The following is a 16801-nucleotide window of genomic DNA, read 5'->3' as shown; positions in this document are numbered from 1 at the left end:
AGATGAAGGGCGTAGTTTCAGTTCCCATACAACCCTCAATCATCACCAATCACATCATTTTATTTTCTATACCGAATCAGATTCAATTTCAATTCTAACTTCTCAACTCTCTGCACCTAAATCTTGAAACCAAACAATATTCTCATTGTATAAGACAACACACACCCAACCCAAAACCAAAACCAACACAAAACTTTCTTCCCTTCATCATAACCCATCTTCTCTTCTCTCTCTTGTTCGAGAGAGAGAGAGAGAGAGAGAGCACGTGCATAACATAACACAGCAATGGCAATGGCAATGACAAGCAAAGACAGAGAGAAAAAACTCTTCTTTGTTGGGTCACTAGTGAACTACGCTGCAGAACTGAAGCTGCTTCTCACTACCGTCCTTCTCCTTTGCGGCGTCGCCACTCTCCTTCAGTTCCTCCCTTCACGTTTCACCATCTCATCCTCCGATCTCCGCCTCTGCATCTCAAGGGTCTCCCTACAATCCCCACCACCCTCTACACCACTTTCTTCACCCCCACCACCACTTCCCACACCCCCTCCACCACCCTCTTCCACCGCTCTCCTTCCCAACGCCACCATTAAGCGTGTCTTCAACACTTATGGCTCCGCAGCCTACAACTTCATCACCATGGGAGGATACCGAGGAGGACTCAACACCTTCGCCATCGTTGGCCTTTCTTCCAAGCCACTTCATGTTTATGGAAAACCCACCTACGAGTGTGAGTGGATCCCACGGCAAAACACCACCTCTTCTCCAAAACCCATCTCCACGAAGGGTTTAAAGTACCTCCCTGACTGGGGCTATGGTCATGTCTACACCGTAGTGGTTGTTAACTGCACCTTCAATGGCACAACCGTCAATGCCGCCAACACTGGTGGCAAGTTGGTGCTCCATGCTTCCACCTCGGGAGCTGGTGACGCCAACTTCAATGTCACTGACACAATAGAGGTTCTGGAAGAAGCGCCAGGGAGTTTTAATGCTTCACTCTTTTTGTCAAAGCCTAAGTACGACTACTTCTACTGTGGCTCTTCTCTCTACGGGAACTTGAACCCTCAGAGGGTGAGGGAGTGGATTGCTTACCACGTGAAGTTTTTTGGGCCAAGGTCGCATTTTGTTATTCATGATGCTGGTGGGGTGCACGAGGACGTGCTGGAGGTGCTGAAGCCGTGGATGGAACTGGGTTATGTGACGGTGCAGGATATCAGGGACCAAGAGAGGTTTGATGGGTATTATCATAACCAGTTCATGGTGGTGAATGATTGCTTGCATAGGTACAAGTTCATGGCCAAGTGGATGTTCTTTTTCGATGTCGATGAGTACATTTATGTTCCACCTAAGAGTACTATCAAGACAGTCCTCGACTCGCTCTCAGAATACGATCAGTTCACCATTGAACAGATGCCCATGAGCGGCAAGATTTGCCTCTCTCAGGATTACGGCAAAACTCACAGGTACACTTTTGCATGCCATCATTCACAATTTTCTTTCTTCCTTTTGCTTCAATTAACTTAAACACTTCAGTCTTGCTTGATAAACTTGTACGCAACGCAGGAGAAGAAAAAAAAAATGGTAAAATGAGTTGAGTTGTCCCGTAAGTCAAAATTAACTTAACTTTTATTAAAGTTCAATCATTTAGTGAATCTTTGCGTATTTTTCATATAAAGTAGCTGGTTGCTTTGTTAAATCCATGTTCCTTTACTGATATGGCTCAAACAATTGGGAGACTGAATTGGATGGATCAATAAGTTTTGCTAAGTATGAAAATTTTGACTTTTGCTGTTCACCTGAGGCATCGATTTGATGTGATTGTCCTTTCTTCTTTTGTTTTGATTCTCGTAATCATAGAGGATATTGAGTGGTTGGACACTGTTTATTTGTTATGTGGATGGAGGATAGGAGTTGCATTATTGTGGCCTGGATGCGTTTGGAAACATTTGCCCATCCCTTTAGCATTGATTCTGTCCTCTTTAGTGTAACAGGACAGGTGGAATAGTGGGGCTTGTTTGAACCTTGTTCTAGAGTATGATTTCTGCTTTATATAGGATGTCGTCTAATTGAACTTATCAACACTGTTTATTACCAAAATGTGGCCTTAATCATGGTTGTGTAATATGTGGTGTTTGACATGGTGTGATATGAACTTAACAGGAAATGGGGTTTTGAGAAGCTTGTGTATAGAGATTCAATCACAGGCATTCGTAGAGATCGAAAATATGCAGTGCAACCACGCAACCTGTATGCAACAGGGGTGCACATGTCACAGGATCTATCAGGAAAAACAACACACAAAACTGAAGGTAGAATCATGTACTTCCACTATCATGGAACGATATCAGAAAGAAGAGAATCATGTAAAATACTGGTAAACACGACACAAGTCACAAATGAAAAGATCCCTTATGTGTTGGACACCACATTGAGGGACATTGCTGGGGTAATCAAGAAATTTGAGCACAAGATGATTGGATCAAGGTTGAACAAGACAAAGCAATGACATACTTCAAATCTTTCTTTCTTTTTCTCTTCGTGGGGCTTTCCTAAAGAAATATGTCATTTAACTTGTGTCAGGATAGAAGAAGATTCACCCATTTCTTTTTCTAATATCTGTATTATAAATATAATTTTTTTAATTATTTGGTACACGGGTATACGATCTTGTTGCATATTAAGATTATTCTGGGTCCTTCGTTTGGTTATTTGAGTTTTTTCTATATGCTGTATTTTGTAAAAATTAATGAATAAAGATGAATGATTTAATAATGCTGTCGGTGAGGGGACCAGAGCATCCCCCAACTTAGGCGCCATCATATGAAAGTGAGACCAATGTGTTGTGTTGCTTTCTCATACTGCATCTTTCCCTTTTATTCTTCATCATTATTTTGGACCTTGCTTCTTCTTCAATCCTTGTTCCTCAGTAAATTTCGTTCAAAGAATTCCTTTTATTTCTGGGAAAATGGGAATTTTTATGATGTTGTTTTAAGGATGTCTAGTTCCAAATATAGGTTTGAGTTTAAGGACTACTGAAAAAGTTAAACACTATGCAATATTATTCTAGAATTTTAAATTAAAAGTAGTGTAATTTTTTATATACTATATATGGTTGTAACAAATTTTTTTACTTGTTACATATGATTGATGAAAGAAAGACAAAAAGGACGAGTAGGTGGATGTCAATGAGATGAGTTCTCTTAATTTATATAGACATCAAAGAAAGTGGTCCCAGGACATGCCGAATCATTAGTTTGAAAACTGGTTTTGTTTTACACGATCGTTGTTCTTACTATTTGATAACTAAAAGAAATGTACCAAGAGAATCTCTAATTATCTAATCGTGTACCAAGAGCATCTATCACAATAAACTATGGTTTTGGGGTTGATTAAATATATTTAAAGCTATAACTTGTTAAAATATTTCTTTTAAAAAATAAATAGGTATAACAAACACTTATTTAATTATTTAAGTATATTATTTTGATCTAACTGTGTCAACCGCAGCTTCGTCACGCTAATAAGAGAAAATTTTGGATTTACAATTATTTAAAAGAATAAAAAAAAAGTATTTAAACTGTTTTAAATGTTAATTTTTTAAAATTATAAAACTATTAAACATGATAAGATAGTATATTAATATATTAAACATATGATAACAACATATATAATATTGTTTTAGGTATGAGGTTAAGGTTTCTTAAGGTTGGATGAGTTTTTTAGTGGTCTTTCATCATTATTCGCTCTTCCTTCTTCTTGTTGAAGTTGTGTGGATGAGAAGTTCAAGTCATTAATATAACCTACCAGTTAGCACAATAAGTGATACTTATAATGTGCATAATGATCCTAAAGTTATATTTGGGATATTTATTTATAATAGTTGTGATGAGCCTCTTACCTTTTACTAAATCATACCTTAATCTGTATTAGGAACTTAATGAGTCACTACCACTAATAATATGACCATACTGTTAGGTCATACTAGGCACAGCCTAGGCCTACGTGGATGATTTGGAAGGACGGTCTGGATTGACAGCTTGGAAGGACAGTCTAGGAGGATGGCCTTAGTGAACGACCTGGAAAGACTATTTGAGTAGATGACCTAAAAAGACAGCCTGAGTAGACAACTTAAAAAGACGACTAGAATAGACTACTTGAGTGATGCTTAGTTTTAAGGCAAAAAATACTTAACACATGAGTGACATACCATATGATACAAATATCAACTCACCATCAAAAGTTAATCATTTTTATATTAGTACAAAATATTTACTCATTTTATTAATGAACAAATTTCATCAGAAGATCTCTCTGATCAGTTTAGCTGCCAAAGAATAAAAATACCATAGTTTCATTTTTGCTGTGTATGTGAAGAGGTTGTTGATAGCTAATATGTTAGTATTTGTAGAAATGTTCTTTAAATTTTGAAATCCGTCTAGTTTTAAATATGTAAGTATTCTTAATCTAATTATTTTGTTTAATCCACAATAATATATTAATCGTTATACATTTATGTTATGTTGAGATACTTTAAAACTATATTGATGTAAAGCATTTATTTTAAACATTTTTATACTTAAAAAAGAAAGGTTGATGAAACCCAGTTTTTTAATAGTAACTTATTAGAGTTAGTAGTTATACCTTATTTTTATAAAAAAATTGTAAATTGATCATTATTGATGAAGACAAACACGGTGACTTAAATCTTTAAATTAGTAAAATATCACATTTTCTATAGGAGAAACCCGAATTATTTGTCATTAAAAAAATGAAAGTTGTGGCTTAATTATATTAAATAAACCAAATTTGATTCGATAAATAAACTTTCTTACTTTTTTCTTCTTAATTTTGTTTTTGATTTTTTGTGGTCTATAAATGTGAAGTAAAATATATGATTTATGTGTCGAGGTTTAATGCTCTAGGAAGAGTTTTTAGATGATTTTTTTTTTCGTGGACCGTGCATGATGACCGACACATGCTGGTCGTTTTGATGGTGTTAAATGTTTTATTTTCTTTTATGTTATAATAGTAGAGAGAAAAGTGCATGTAACTAACTAGATTTACTTTGAAGATGATCCTAAATTACTTTATCTCTGACATCACTCTCAAAATTTGAGATGAATTAGCCATTTACAAACTGAATATATGTGGTAAGCTTTAGGCATGACAGAACTTGTTGAATCCAAAATTAATGAGTCCAAACGCAGGTTTTCCCACTCACCTACCTTAAGCTTCCCAAAACCTAACCTTCCGACTTACCCCATAAAGAAACTCATTTTTACTCAACATGCATTTCCAGTTATTTTCTTTTATTGTTGGCTGAATATATCTCTAATGGGCTGATCTCGTTTCCTTGTTTTTATTTTCAAGTGCATGCATTTAAATATAAAATACCAAATAATATTTCATAAGAACCAATAAAGTCGATAAAATTAAAAAATATTTTCAAAAAGTTATAAAAAAGAAACAAGTTCTCTTCCATGTTTAAAAGTATTTTAAAAAGAAATCCAAAAAAAAGTTTAAACTAAAAATAATTAAAATTTAAGTCATTTTTTGAACTTAAATGTATATTGGATGGTGATAAAATTACACTTTCCTTTTGGTTTACCAAGATTTTAATCATTTCACATGTTTACTTTGATTAAGAATTCAAAAGAAAAGGATTAGTATTTTGTGAATAGGTCCCTTAAACTAACCTATCTATGGGATCAATCCTATGAGTTTCTTTCCTAGTCCTTATTGAAAGAAAATATTTGTGAGATCGATAAAGACAATGATATCAGAGAAAAGAAGTCATTCTTTCTAAGAGAACGGGAATACGGAATGGACCGACAGATAGAGACAAAAGAGCAACTACAGTAGCGACAGATTCCTCCTCTACCCTCTTCTGCTCCTTCGATGAACTCGGCTATTGCTGAAAGTTCACTTCAATAAAGAAGACTGTGAAAGACTTCTCGATTCACTAGCACAGCGCTTCTTCCGCTTTTTTCTGACCTCAAGTTGAAAAAATTGACTAGAACAATATAAATATAAAGATTTTCTATTAAAATGGGACGAGTTTGTACAATACTCACATGAAGGTTTTATTTGCCATCATTTGTAACGATAGAAAGAAACTTCCATGTTGATTTTTGATCAAAATTCCAAATTCATCTAGTCTCCAGTTGGGAATATCTTCTGATAATGCCACTTGAAGACTATGAACATTCAAAGACATATTATTTTAAAACGGAAGGTAGCATTCAAGTAAAATTAGCGCAAACCTATTATTTAAAATTAACCCTTTTACTTGAAACTAAATAGTTTCGATTGTATGAAAATCTCAATGTTATAATGTTTTAGAGAAAATACTCTTTACTTAGGAGACATAACTTGTTTTTAATATTAAATATGATTTTGGTCTGTGTACTAATCATCAAACTTAGTTTTTATTTTTTACTCTAAGAATTGATTTATTAATTATCTAACTTTAAAGTTAGGGATCTTTTTATAAACTTTGTGATAATAGAAAAAGATCACTAAATGCTCAATTTAAATATAAATAATAACTAAAATCAAATAGTATGTGAACTTAGTCGTTTTATTAACTATCATAGTAAAAAATGTCACCAGATGTTATTTAAACATCAAGGACTAAAATCGCATATTTTCAAAATCGAGATAACTGAATTCATCAATTTGAAAGATTAATGAGCACAAAAACAAGTTTAAAAAAAGTACAGGACCAAAACATACTTTTCCTTGTTTTTTAATTAAAATAACATATATTGGTTATTCAGCCCAAACATGAGCATGTGTGATTGCACATACTATTTTCCATGACATGCTTTTATCTAAAACCCTGTAAGCTCGTTTTTGCATCATATTGTTGTTTTGATGTGAATTTGAAGGATAACATGGATCAAAACGACATCGAAACACACTCATTTCAAGAGATTATATGCCTCAAGTGACATATTAGAATATACATTTCGCATGATGAGAAGATTTTCTGAAAATTTTCCATTGAAAATCACCCATCAATATTCCACGCACGCTAACACTAGTGATAGAAGTGACAGAACCAACTTGAAATAGAGTGAGAAGTTTCGTTATTTTTGTTAGCAACACTTTCCGCAGTAGAGACTCCATCTTCATGCCCTTTGAGCTTCTAAGAAGGCTGTAAAATCCTCTCTGGCTTTGCTTAAAGGAGGAGTAATGCAGGATGCTGGAGAGGCGGGCTTTGATGTAGAAGATGATGTTGAAAACCGAACATGTTGAGGTTTTGTAGAAGATCCAGTCTTAGGAAGCCCTTTAAGGTCCTTCTCAAAGACAAAAGCTGAGGCAACTGGGGCATGCACATCACTAGCACTGCATTTGATCAACTCCAATGGCAGATCAAAGTACGAGGAATTCATGGGGTCTACTTCAATCTCATGAAACAGCGCCGAAGAAGCCCAAGAACCACACTCAAACTTTTCCAAAGAAACCGTCCTAGATATTACAGCACCTTCCATCACTGATCCTTCTTTTCTCATTTTAACAGGTTTTCCTTTCCCAAAGCCAGGAAGATACAGGCAAAGAGCACTGCACTTAAACCCCTCCTCTTCATATGCTTCCATATCCTTCCCACTCACAAGAATATCTCTGGTGGTTTCAGTTTTGGAGAAGCTGTTCTGATGAACACATTCAACTGCATTTGGTGTAGCCCACCAGAGATCAAATTCATCTGATGGTGCACGAGCTCTTCCCTCGCCACATGACTTGCTCCTCCTCAAGTGCATTTCTTGTAATTGGTTATGCTGATGCATGAGTGTTCTACCTTGACATGGTGATTCTATGATCCTTTGTTTCAGTTTCTTCTTCATCAGATTTGAAGGTGTTGAGTTGGTTGAATTTGGAAGGCTAAGGCTCGGAAATCTTGGTTTTGGGGGTTGTAAAGATAGACTGTGCAAATCAGTGGCTGCCAACGTTGTACTAACATCATAATATTCTTTGTGAGACCCTACATCCACCAGAATTTTTTCTTTATGGGCCGTCTCAGTGTTTGAGGTTTTGGCTTTCATGATCTTTGTTACTGGGAAATCACCTTCAGCTATCAGTGCAACGTCTGCTTCATCTTAAATTCATGTACTTTTGGAAGCCACGCGTTTTGATATTAGGTACTTTTGTATCAGGATCAAGAACTGGGATTGTCATGGACTTGTGGAGTGGGAGAACGTAGCGGAATTCAGTATTTGAATATAAAAAAAATGCACAGGACGTGAAGAGTGTGCAACATGTCCATCCATGTCTTAGTCGTGATGATCATGTTCTCTCTCTAATCAACATTAATTACATATTTTATAAAAATATGTTGATAAAACATGAGTCAGACATCCCAGTAAATCAGAATCTTAACGTGCTGGCCTCTCTCAAATAGAAAGAAAGAAACCATGGGTGTGTGATGCACACAAAAGAACCTAGGTCAACAACCACAGGGAATAATTAATATCAACGTGCATTTACTAAGTAGGATAAGTAAATTTGCTTTTCAATATAATTATGCTAACAAACAGTGAACATTGAGATTTACTTGCTCATTTCATTACAGTGTAACATTATACACTGAATGTGAGTGGAATAACAATTCCTACTGTAGGGAATTGTAAAACAAAATCAGAACTACTGAAATACCTATAATAATAGGGAAAGCCGAAACCAAATATAGTGCTCCATAACCCTGCAGGAGGAAGAACATTTTCAGTTGAAAGCTCCTAGAGTTAACCGTCAATAATAACAACAGTAATAGATATCTAAAAACAGGTTTATACTAAAAGAAAAGGAGCAAAAACTATCTTAGACATTATTATAAGAACTCCTTGGTTTGTTCCAAACTCGTAGCAAATAAATAACTCGTGTCACAGATCGAAAATATAAGGCATATGTTATTGGCTTCTCTGACCCAAGTTTGACTTTCAAACCCATTTGGGTGAATCACTAAACAACTAATATAATATAGAATTAGAGGAGACTTTGGTGTAAAACAAGAAGTGTAATCTAATCAGCCTACACAACTAAATATTTATACTAACTACATTATTACAAGAGAAATCAGTTAATGAATGAGTAATAAAATTGTTGAGGTACACATTCATATAAGTTTAGATTACAATTTTTATCCAGTCTAACTAAATTTAAGTTGTCAACCAATCAGAAACCATACTAGGTATCACCTTTAAGATACTTATTACAAAGCATAACATGTTTACAAAACTTAGGTGCCTTATATACGAAACAAAAATAACTAATTCATCAAAACCAACAAAAGTAGGTAAGCTAGGTAACTTAAATAATAATGTCAAAATTTAAATTTTATTTAAAAAATACCAATAAAATTAAAATTTTTAAGTTGTGACAATATGTAATGACACTGCACACAATTCAAAATAAATATTTTTTCCACCGCTAAGTATTGTTAATAGGTCAATAAAAACATCACTTCAAAAAAAACAATGAGTGTGCATCTCATTAATAAATTTTACAACAAATTAGGTATAAAAGAGAATTGATAATTAATACATACTAAAGTCAGTTCATGTTTTTAGTAATTAAGACCAAAATAAGGACTCGTTTGTTTCTTATATTTGTATTGGATGACAGTGAAGATACTCTATATTTTTTGGACATACACTGTTGACTATAAGTATATGGTTGCCCCAAATTCCTTAATTATAAATTATTATTATTATTATTATTATTATTATTATTATTATTATTGGCATCCTAATTCAAAGAGAAAGAAACATTGTTGCTTAACCAAACCAAACAAGAAAAATAAGAGAATCTCTAAGGCCGGTTAGAAACTGACCACTGCTGGAGGCACTTGTGTGTCATCGTCGACATTCACCTCTTCAATTTCAGCAGCAGCTGAATCCCAATCAAGGTTCAGTTTCTTTGCGGCCACTTCAGGATCAATTCCAGTGTCAGTGGCTTTGGCATAGAGAGATTTGCCGCGCTTTTTCTTTGGTGCTTCATCCTTTACAATTTAAAAATAGAAATAATTGTAAAATTGATCAGCTTCAATGAAATAGTTCATCACAATCAGTAAATGCATATATCTGAAGGTTTGAATATAGTAAATTTTATCAGAGGAGATGAATACATGGTACTAAACAATTAATTCAGGAAAAAGTGACAAACTTAGAAGTTTCAATTAGGCATTACATAAGTGTATGACCTTTAAGTAATTCAACCTCAAAAATCAAATATATCAAACATGTATAAGAGAAGCAGCAAGGTAGCCAGAAAGCATTTGTTTACTATATCAATAATTTATGAGAATTTCATGGCAATTAACATGTACTTGACATTCACCATTACACTAGGAACATAGTCCAAAAAAGATCACAGACACTCTCACCATTCCCTTGGCTAAGGATAGTGTAAGCATGCATTGATATTCAACACTTGGCCACGAACAGAGTAAAATGAAATCACAAACACTCAACCTTTGCAAAGGATGGTTCAAGAATGCTTCGATATTCAACACTAGGACAGGAAAAGAGTAATATGAAGAAATCACAAACATGCTGACCCTTTGCAAAGGATAGTGCAAGCATACAGATTAAAACTTCATAAAGAATGGTCCAGCCAAACAAATTCTTGGCATGAAAATCTCCAGGGATAGATATGAAGATATTATCAACTTATGTCACGAGAAATATATAGAAAAATTGCTTAGCATATTTAGTGATGGAAGTGCTAAAATCTAGAATACACCTTTGGGAACTCACATTTTCAAAAGGGCAATTTTCACAGACAATTGAAGAAGAAAGTTACATGTCTAAAGTGTCATATGCATCTATAGGGAGCTTGATGTATGTTATGGTTTGCACCAAACCTGACATATCACATGTAGTGGAAGTTGTGAGTAAGTTTCTATCAAATCCCAAAAAGGAGCATTGGGAATATGTGAAGTGGATATTGAGATATTTGCATAGCACTTCAAAGATGCATTTTTCTTTTAGAAGAAGTAATCTCACTTTACAAGAATTTTCTGATGTAGACTTAGGAGGAGATCTGGATGGTAGAAAAAGCACAACAATTTAACATTTTTAGGTTGGGTGGTACAACTATCAATTAGAAGTCTAAACTTCAAGGAAGAGTCTCCCTCTCAACCACTAAAGCTAAGTATGTAGCTATCTCAGAAGCAAAGATGATATGGTTGAAAAACCTTCTAAAAGAATTAGGAAAGAGCAAGATGGCTCTCCATCGTTCAATGACAATCAGTGTAATATATCTTGCTAAAAATCCAATTCTTCATTCTAGATGCTAGCACATTGAATTGAAGTATCATTTTATCAAAAACTTGATAAATGATGGAGACTTTTCTTTGTCGAACATTACAGATGTAGAGAATTCAGTTGATATATTGTCCAAGACGGTCACAACAAATAAGTTGAAGTTTTATATTGTCTCAACTAGCCTTCAAGAATAATTGATGATGAAGGCAACTACACTAGTGATAATGTAAATTAATCTCTAAGTGGAAGAATAGTTAGTATTATGGAGCTTGATTTAGTCCCACATCGTTTGGTATTGTGAGATGTTCTCTATTTTGCTATATAAGTAACCCTATGTAAAGCTTGAAACACACTAAAATAAAAATATTTCCTAGTATAGTCGTGGACATAGACATACACATTATATGTTGAACCATGTTAAATTTTTGTGTCATTTATTTTTCTTTTCTTTTATCGTCTTGTTCCTAACAACTTCTTCTAAAACAGGTAGTTCTCTATCTGCATCTTCCAGAACCCGAAGTCACTACCATCTAGAACCTAGAGTCAAACCTCATCCAGAACCTAGAGTCAAACCTCACCTTATAAGCCGGTTTTAACATGGTATTAGAGTCATGGTTCAAAGCTTATCTTAGCGAGATTTTTTGTTTGGTTGGCCTATTGTGCCACCTGCTAAAAGGATATTTGTTTAGACAAACCTCCAAGTATGTACCCTCATTGACTCCACTTAGTTTGTAACTCTCAATTTCTAAATTCTTTATTTGCATCTTGAATTTCCCATTTCTTAGTACCTATGTGATTTGTGCATTACCAAGAAGGACTGACAAAATTTCCCTAAAACAACCAAGACTCCCAAGTAAGGTAAGTACTAAAATTGATATGAAGCAATATAGAACCAAAGGTTGTATATGAAGAGCCTTTTCCCATTATATTAGAGTTCAATCTATCTTAAAATCCAACAAATTCCACCTGTCAATAAAAATATATAAAAAAAAAAACCATCAAACAAACAACACAAGGAATGGACACGTAAAGATCAAACTATATGAAGTACAAACAAAAAGCAATCAAATATTCAAATTCAATCATATTCAAGACATGTGCAAGATGAAACAAATATTATCAAATGATCAAATTCAATCATACCTCTATATTAGGCCATGAAGCCAATTCCTCAGCAAGCATTTGGAGAGCAGCTCTATTCTTTGGAATCTTTCCTTCATTGACCTAGTAAATGCAAAGGCGTTATTTTTTTCCTGAAATCAGTTATTCGCTTAGATAATTATACAAGATATCATCTTTCCTGAAATCAGTTATTCGCTTAGATAATTACACAAGATATCATCGCAGAAAATAAATGCTTGTTACTCTCTCATCCTTAACATTTTGGGTTTAGAAACATATAACAGGCTGCTAAAAATTAGCAAAAGACATGAATAGTTAATGACTCTGGCAATACTTTATTTTATTACAAAATAGTAAAAGGTTGATAACCAATGTACATGACACTCAGCCCAGTTTGCATTAGAATATCCTATTCAAAAAGAATCCCATGACATGGGGTTCCTTTCAAATACTTTAAAATGTACAGCACTGCATCCCAGAGAACTTCACGGAGATGACATGAACGGACCAACTATAATTGTTGGCAGAAACGTCCAGACATGTCACCGTAATATAATTAATAATCCATGAAAACCACACACACGTACCACTCCACAAACCAGAAAATAACTAAAATGACCACATCAAATAAGAGCATTACCTAGGTCATGTGTTTGCAAGGGTTTATTCGTGTGTGTGCTTAAATGCTGAAAAGGTAAAGAAATAGGGGACAATTGAGGGAATATTTCTTTGGATAATTATAGTATTTACATTTATTAAATAAGGCTAGATATACAATATAATATAGTACCCTCCATCTATCCCATGTGTAGTACATTATACTTAATTCTAAAGAGGTTGGATCAGTTTTGAAAAGCCAGATATCAGTACCCTATAAAAAAACTAGATGTTCAGTCCAAACAAGATTTGAAGAATTTCTATAGCTTTAAGCATTTCAAGCACAGTTCTAAAAATCAAAATTATAGAAGAAAAACTCACTTCTTCCAAAGCCTCAACTAGATCCTCTCTTGTTGGGCCTTCAGAATATTCAATACCAAGTAATCTTCTTCTCTCAACTTCTCTGGGGTCCTCAATCATTACGGTTAATTTGACCTGGAAACAGGATAGAAAAAGACTCACAGGGTCTTCATAGGCAAAGACTGTCATAGGGAAACGCAATGGCATAGCAAGAAAAAATAGGGTATAAAAAGCAAAAGAAATAAGTTCATTTTTTAAATCTTTGGATAATTTCTGGCCTTTCCACCACCCACCAAAGAAACGCACACGCTTCATATTTCTGCTCCTCCATCACATCTGAAATCTAGAGACAGAAATGGTCGTACAACAATTTTAAATCACCACCTTTAACTTTTCAATATCCCTTTAAGAATGAAGCTTAAATAAAAAATTTGAGGATAAGGAAATCCTCAGTACCTGCCTTAACAAGCACTAAGTGTTATTTCCACTCCAACATTTTACACATGACAATTATCTCTCTCCCTGTACACTACCAGTATCCCCTCTATCTCACAAGAATCGATATCTTATCATAAGACACCATGATTACCCTTATCATAAAACACAGTATTGATTAGTAAAGCAAAATGAAATTAATAAAAGAGAAGGTACCTCACCGAAGATCATGTCCCGGTTTTTCTTGAGAAGCTCCAAAACCTTGAGGTGAGCAGGAAGATACAATAAGAAACCGGACAGAAAACAAGTAAACGAACATACAAAATTTACGAAAAATAGAGATACCCTTTTGATTTGGGCAATGTATTGAAGGTCCTGAGGGGTTGGCTCTTCTTCGTTGCCGTCGTCGTCGTCGTCATCGCGTTGCTGATCCTGAAGAGAAGAGACACGCAGGTCGGTGTCTTTGTTCCCAGCAGAGGGAACAAGGGAAAGGATTGGGCGGTGGCGGAGCCTGGTGAAGGGTACTCGATGGCAAAAAAGAAAGTGGGTGGTGTGGTGGTGGAAGGTGGGAAGGGAAGGAGGTGGTGGCAGTGTGAGTGACCATGCCATTATCCTATCATGTGTAGTGTTCTGTTGTGTTCTGTTGTTCCCTTCGATTTTGTTTTTCTGGCTGTGGTGACGCTGCAGCAAATTCCTTTGAGATATACCTTGGATCAGACCGTAATTAAATATTACAACACTTTCTAAACTCTTACTTTTGATAATATGCTTGTAGTTTTATATGGGATAAATACTTATTTTGTGAAGGTTATAGCAATGAATATTTTTAATATTTAAATATTATATTTATGATAATCATTAACATTTTGACGTGAGAATATTTTTAATTGTTGAAAAAAAGGATTTAAAAATAAATTTTAATTTAAAAATAAAGATTAAAATTATATATATTAATATAGATAAGATTTTAAGGAAAACCGGTGTTAATTTTATTAAAGAAATATTATAACATTTTATTGGAAAAAAATCGTCATAAATTAATATTAACCATTTCTAAAAAGAAAAAGTTAAAAATAACTAACAAAATATTTGGTATATTACTTCTTTGATCCAAATTTTTTATAAAGCTTCAAGTAAATTTTCTCTTAAGTTTTTATTAGATATTCAGAAACGACTTTGAGAGAGGAGTAATATGATAAAGTCTAATGGAATGACTACAAATTGATGGTAAGTGTTACTATTTCTTTCATAAACCTCATCATCTCTCTCACTCTAGCAGCTCATTCTTTAGGAACACACTTTCCTCCATAACACTCTTCACATTGAAGCTCAATATTAGATATCTAATTTCATTACAAATTAGGATATTTAATTATAACGCTTCATCACAATCGATATGTTATATTAACTCAACAAAAACCTAACTAAGAAAATAGTTATAAACAAAACCCTAACTATGAAAATAGTTCTTTACAAATTAAGTCTTTTTATCCTATTGTGGGAATGCAATTAGTAATTGTGAGGTGTAGGAAGCAATAGCCTTTAAGGCAATGCTCCTTATACCTCTCTAATTTTTTTTTTTTAAATTCCAAAATTACCTCTTTTTTACTTTTATGTCAAAATCTTAATTATCCTACACATCTTTCTTATTTTCACTCATAATTAGCTGCAGTTCCACCCCACAATCTCACTTTCTCTCTTTCTTTCCATATCTATTTCTTTCCCTACCATTCTCCATTACTCCATGCATATATCACATGTAACCTCTCTCATACTTTTCTACTTTTTTTTCTTTCTCTTTACCAAAAACTCATCTTATCATTATCTCCTTTACTACCAACAAGAAGAAAACTCTCTCATTAATTTCCAAACACTTCACACACTTCTATCTGTATCCTCGTTCATTCTCAAACCATCAACTCTTTTATCTTCATTAAATCACTCACCTTTTCCCAACAATTCTCAACACTATTTTTCTATCTTCCTTTCTCCTCACCAACAACGTTCAAAACAGCACTCACTCTCCTCTTATCGTTCAAAACAACACTCACTCTCCTCTTATCAAAACTCATCTTCCTTTTTAACTTGAAACTCCACCATTGTACTGTTACGATTTTTTTCTCTTCCTTTTACAAAAACTCATGGTACCATACTCACTACTCTCTTCTCCCTTTTTCTATTTTCTTATTTTCTCCTTTCTCTTCCTTTTTAATTTGTTACGTAATTATATCTAAATTAATTTTATTTTATTTAATCAAATAATTATAATTAATTTAATTACAGTTAATTAATTTTGTTTTCAAAAATCACAACAAAGAAGAATCATAGTAGAGGAGAAGAAAATAAGGAACAATTTGATCTATGTGAAAGTGGTGGAGTATGGGGATGCATTGATACAATGGTGGGACCATTAATGAAATTTAGTGAAATAATTGGATATTGGTGAAAGTAAAAATATAAATTAAAAATTTACATAAGGGCAAAAAAAGAATAAGGAGATGCAAAGCGCACTGTGTGATGATGAAGAAAGCAACTCTTTATAAGAAAAGGTGGTGGGTTCGGAAAAACGATGGGTTCAATGAGAATGATCAGCCCATAAAAAATGGTGGTGTTAAGTATTCGTTGTTTTGGCTACTTTTTTTCTCTCTCTCTCTCTCTCTAGATAGTTAATTAGTTTTAAATATAAAAATCAAATACACATCATTTGTATATTAGGGAAGAGAATAATAAGTTCAAATTTAGCTTGAAGTCTCCTTTCTCTTTCTTTGAACCCTTTTATTCATAAGAGAAATTCGTCCACAAATTTTAATTGTTTTATTCTTGCATAAAAGAAAACAAGTATTAGTTTTATATGAAATAAGAAGAAAGCTTACTTCTATAAAAACAATATAGTAGTAATATATTAGTAGAATAAACATTTCATTATTTATGTTTATTTGTTCGTCCTCCCAAATCCAAATACAAATATAAAGAATCACTTAGCAACATATGTTTATTTCTTTAACTGACTTCTATTTTAAAAAAAA

The 16801-nt window shown here is 33.7% G+C and overlaps 3 protein-coding genes across 3 annotated transcripts; 1 reads left to right on the top strand and 2 right to left on the bottom strand.

Moving 5' to 3' along the window:
* On the top strand, positions 1-2769 carry LOC124845622 (galactan beta-1,4-galactosyltransferase GALS3-like). Its single transcript, XM_047322747.2, has 2 exons — positions 1-1460; positions 2158-2769. Exons 1-2 carry the CDS (start codon positions 286-288, stop codon positions 2501-2503), a joined length of 1521 nt encoding a protein of 506 aa, XP_047178703.1. The 5' UTR covers positions 1-285; the 3' UTR covers positions 2504-2769.
* A 4129-nt stretch (positions 2770-6898) lies between these two features.
* Positions 6899-8321, bottom strand: LOC124825687 (uncharacterized). Its single transcript, XM_047298367.2, has one exon. It carries the CDS (start codon positions 8040-8042, stop codon positions 7131-7133), a length of 912 nt encoding a protein of 303 aa, XP_047154323.2. The 5' UTR covers positions 8043-8321; the 3' UTR covers positions 6899-7130.
* Positions 8322-8460: 139 nt separating this feature from the next.
* On the bottom strand, positions 8461-14458 carry CEST (death domain associated protein). Its single transcript, XM_047298379.2, has 6 exons — positions 14121-14458; positions 13992-14036; positions 13362-13475; positions 12405-12485; positions 9827-9994; positions 8461-8698 (listed from the first exon to the last, which is right to left on the bottom strand). The coding sequence occupies exons 1-6, from the start codon at positions 14382-14384 to the stop codon at positions 8609-8611; spliced, it is 762 nt and encodes a 253-aa protein (XP_047154335.1). The 5' UTR covers positions 14385-14458; the 3' UTR covers positions 8461-8608.
* Between the last annotated feature and the right edge of the window lie 2343 nt (positions 14459-16801).

The sequence above is a fragment of the Vigna umbellata genome, chromosome 1, assembly GCF_029865625.1.
Source record: "Vigna umbellata cultivar VRB3 chromosome 1, Vumbellata_1.0, whole genome shotgun sequence".
Classification (NCBI taxonomy): domain Eukaryota; kingdom Viridiplantae; phylum Streptophyta; class Magnoliopsida; order Fabales; family Fabaceae; genus Vigna; species Vigna umbellata.
This window is presented reverse-complemented; position numbering and strand designations above follow the sequence as displayed.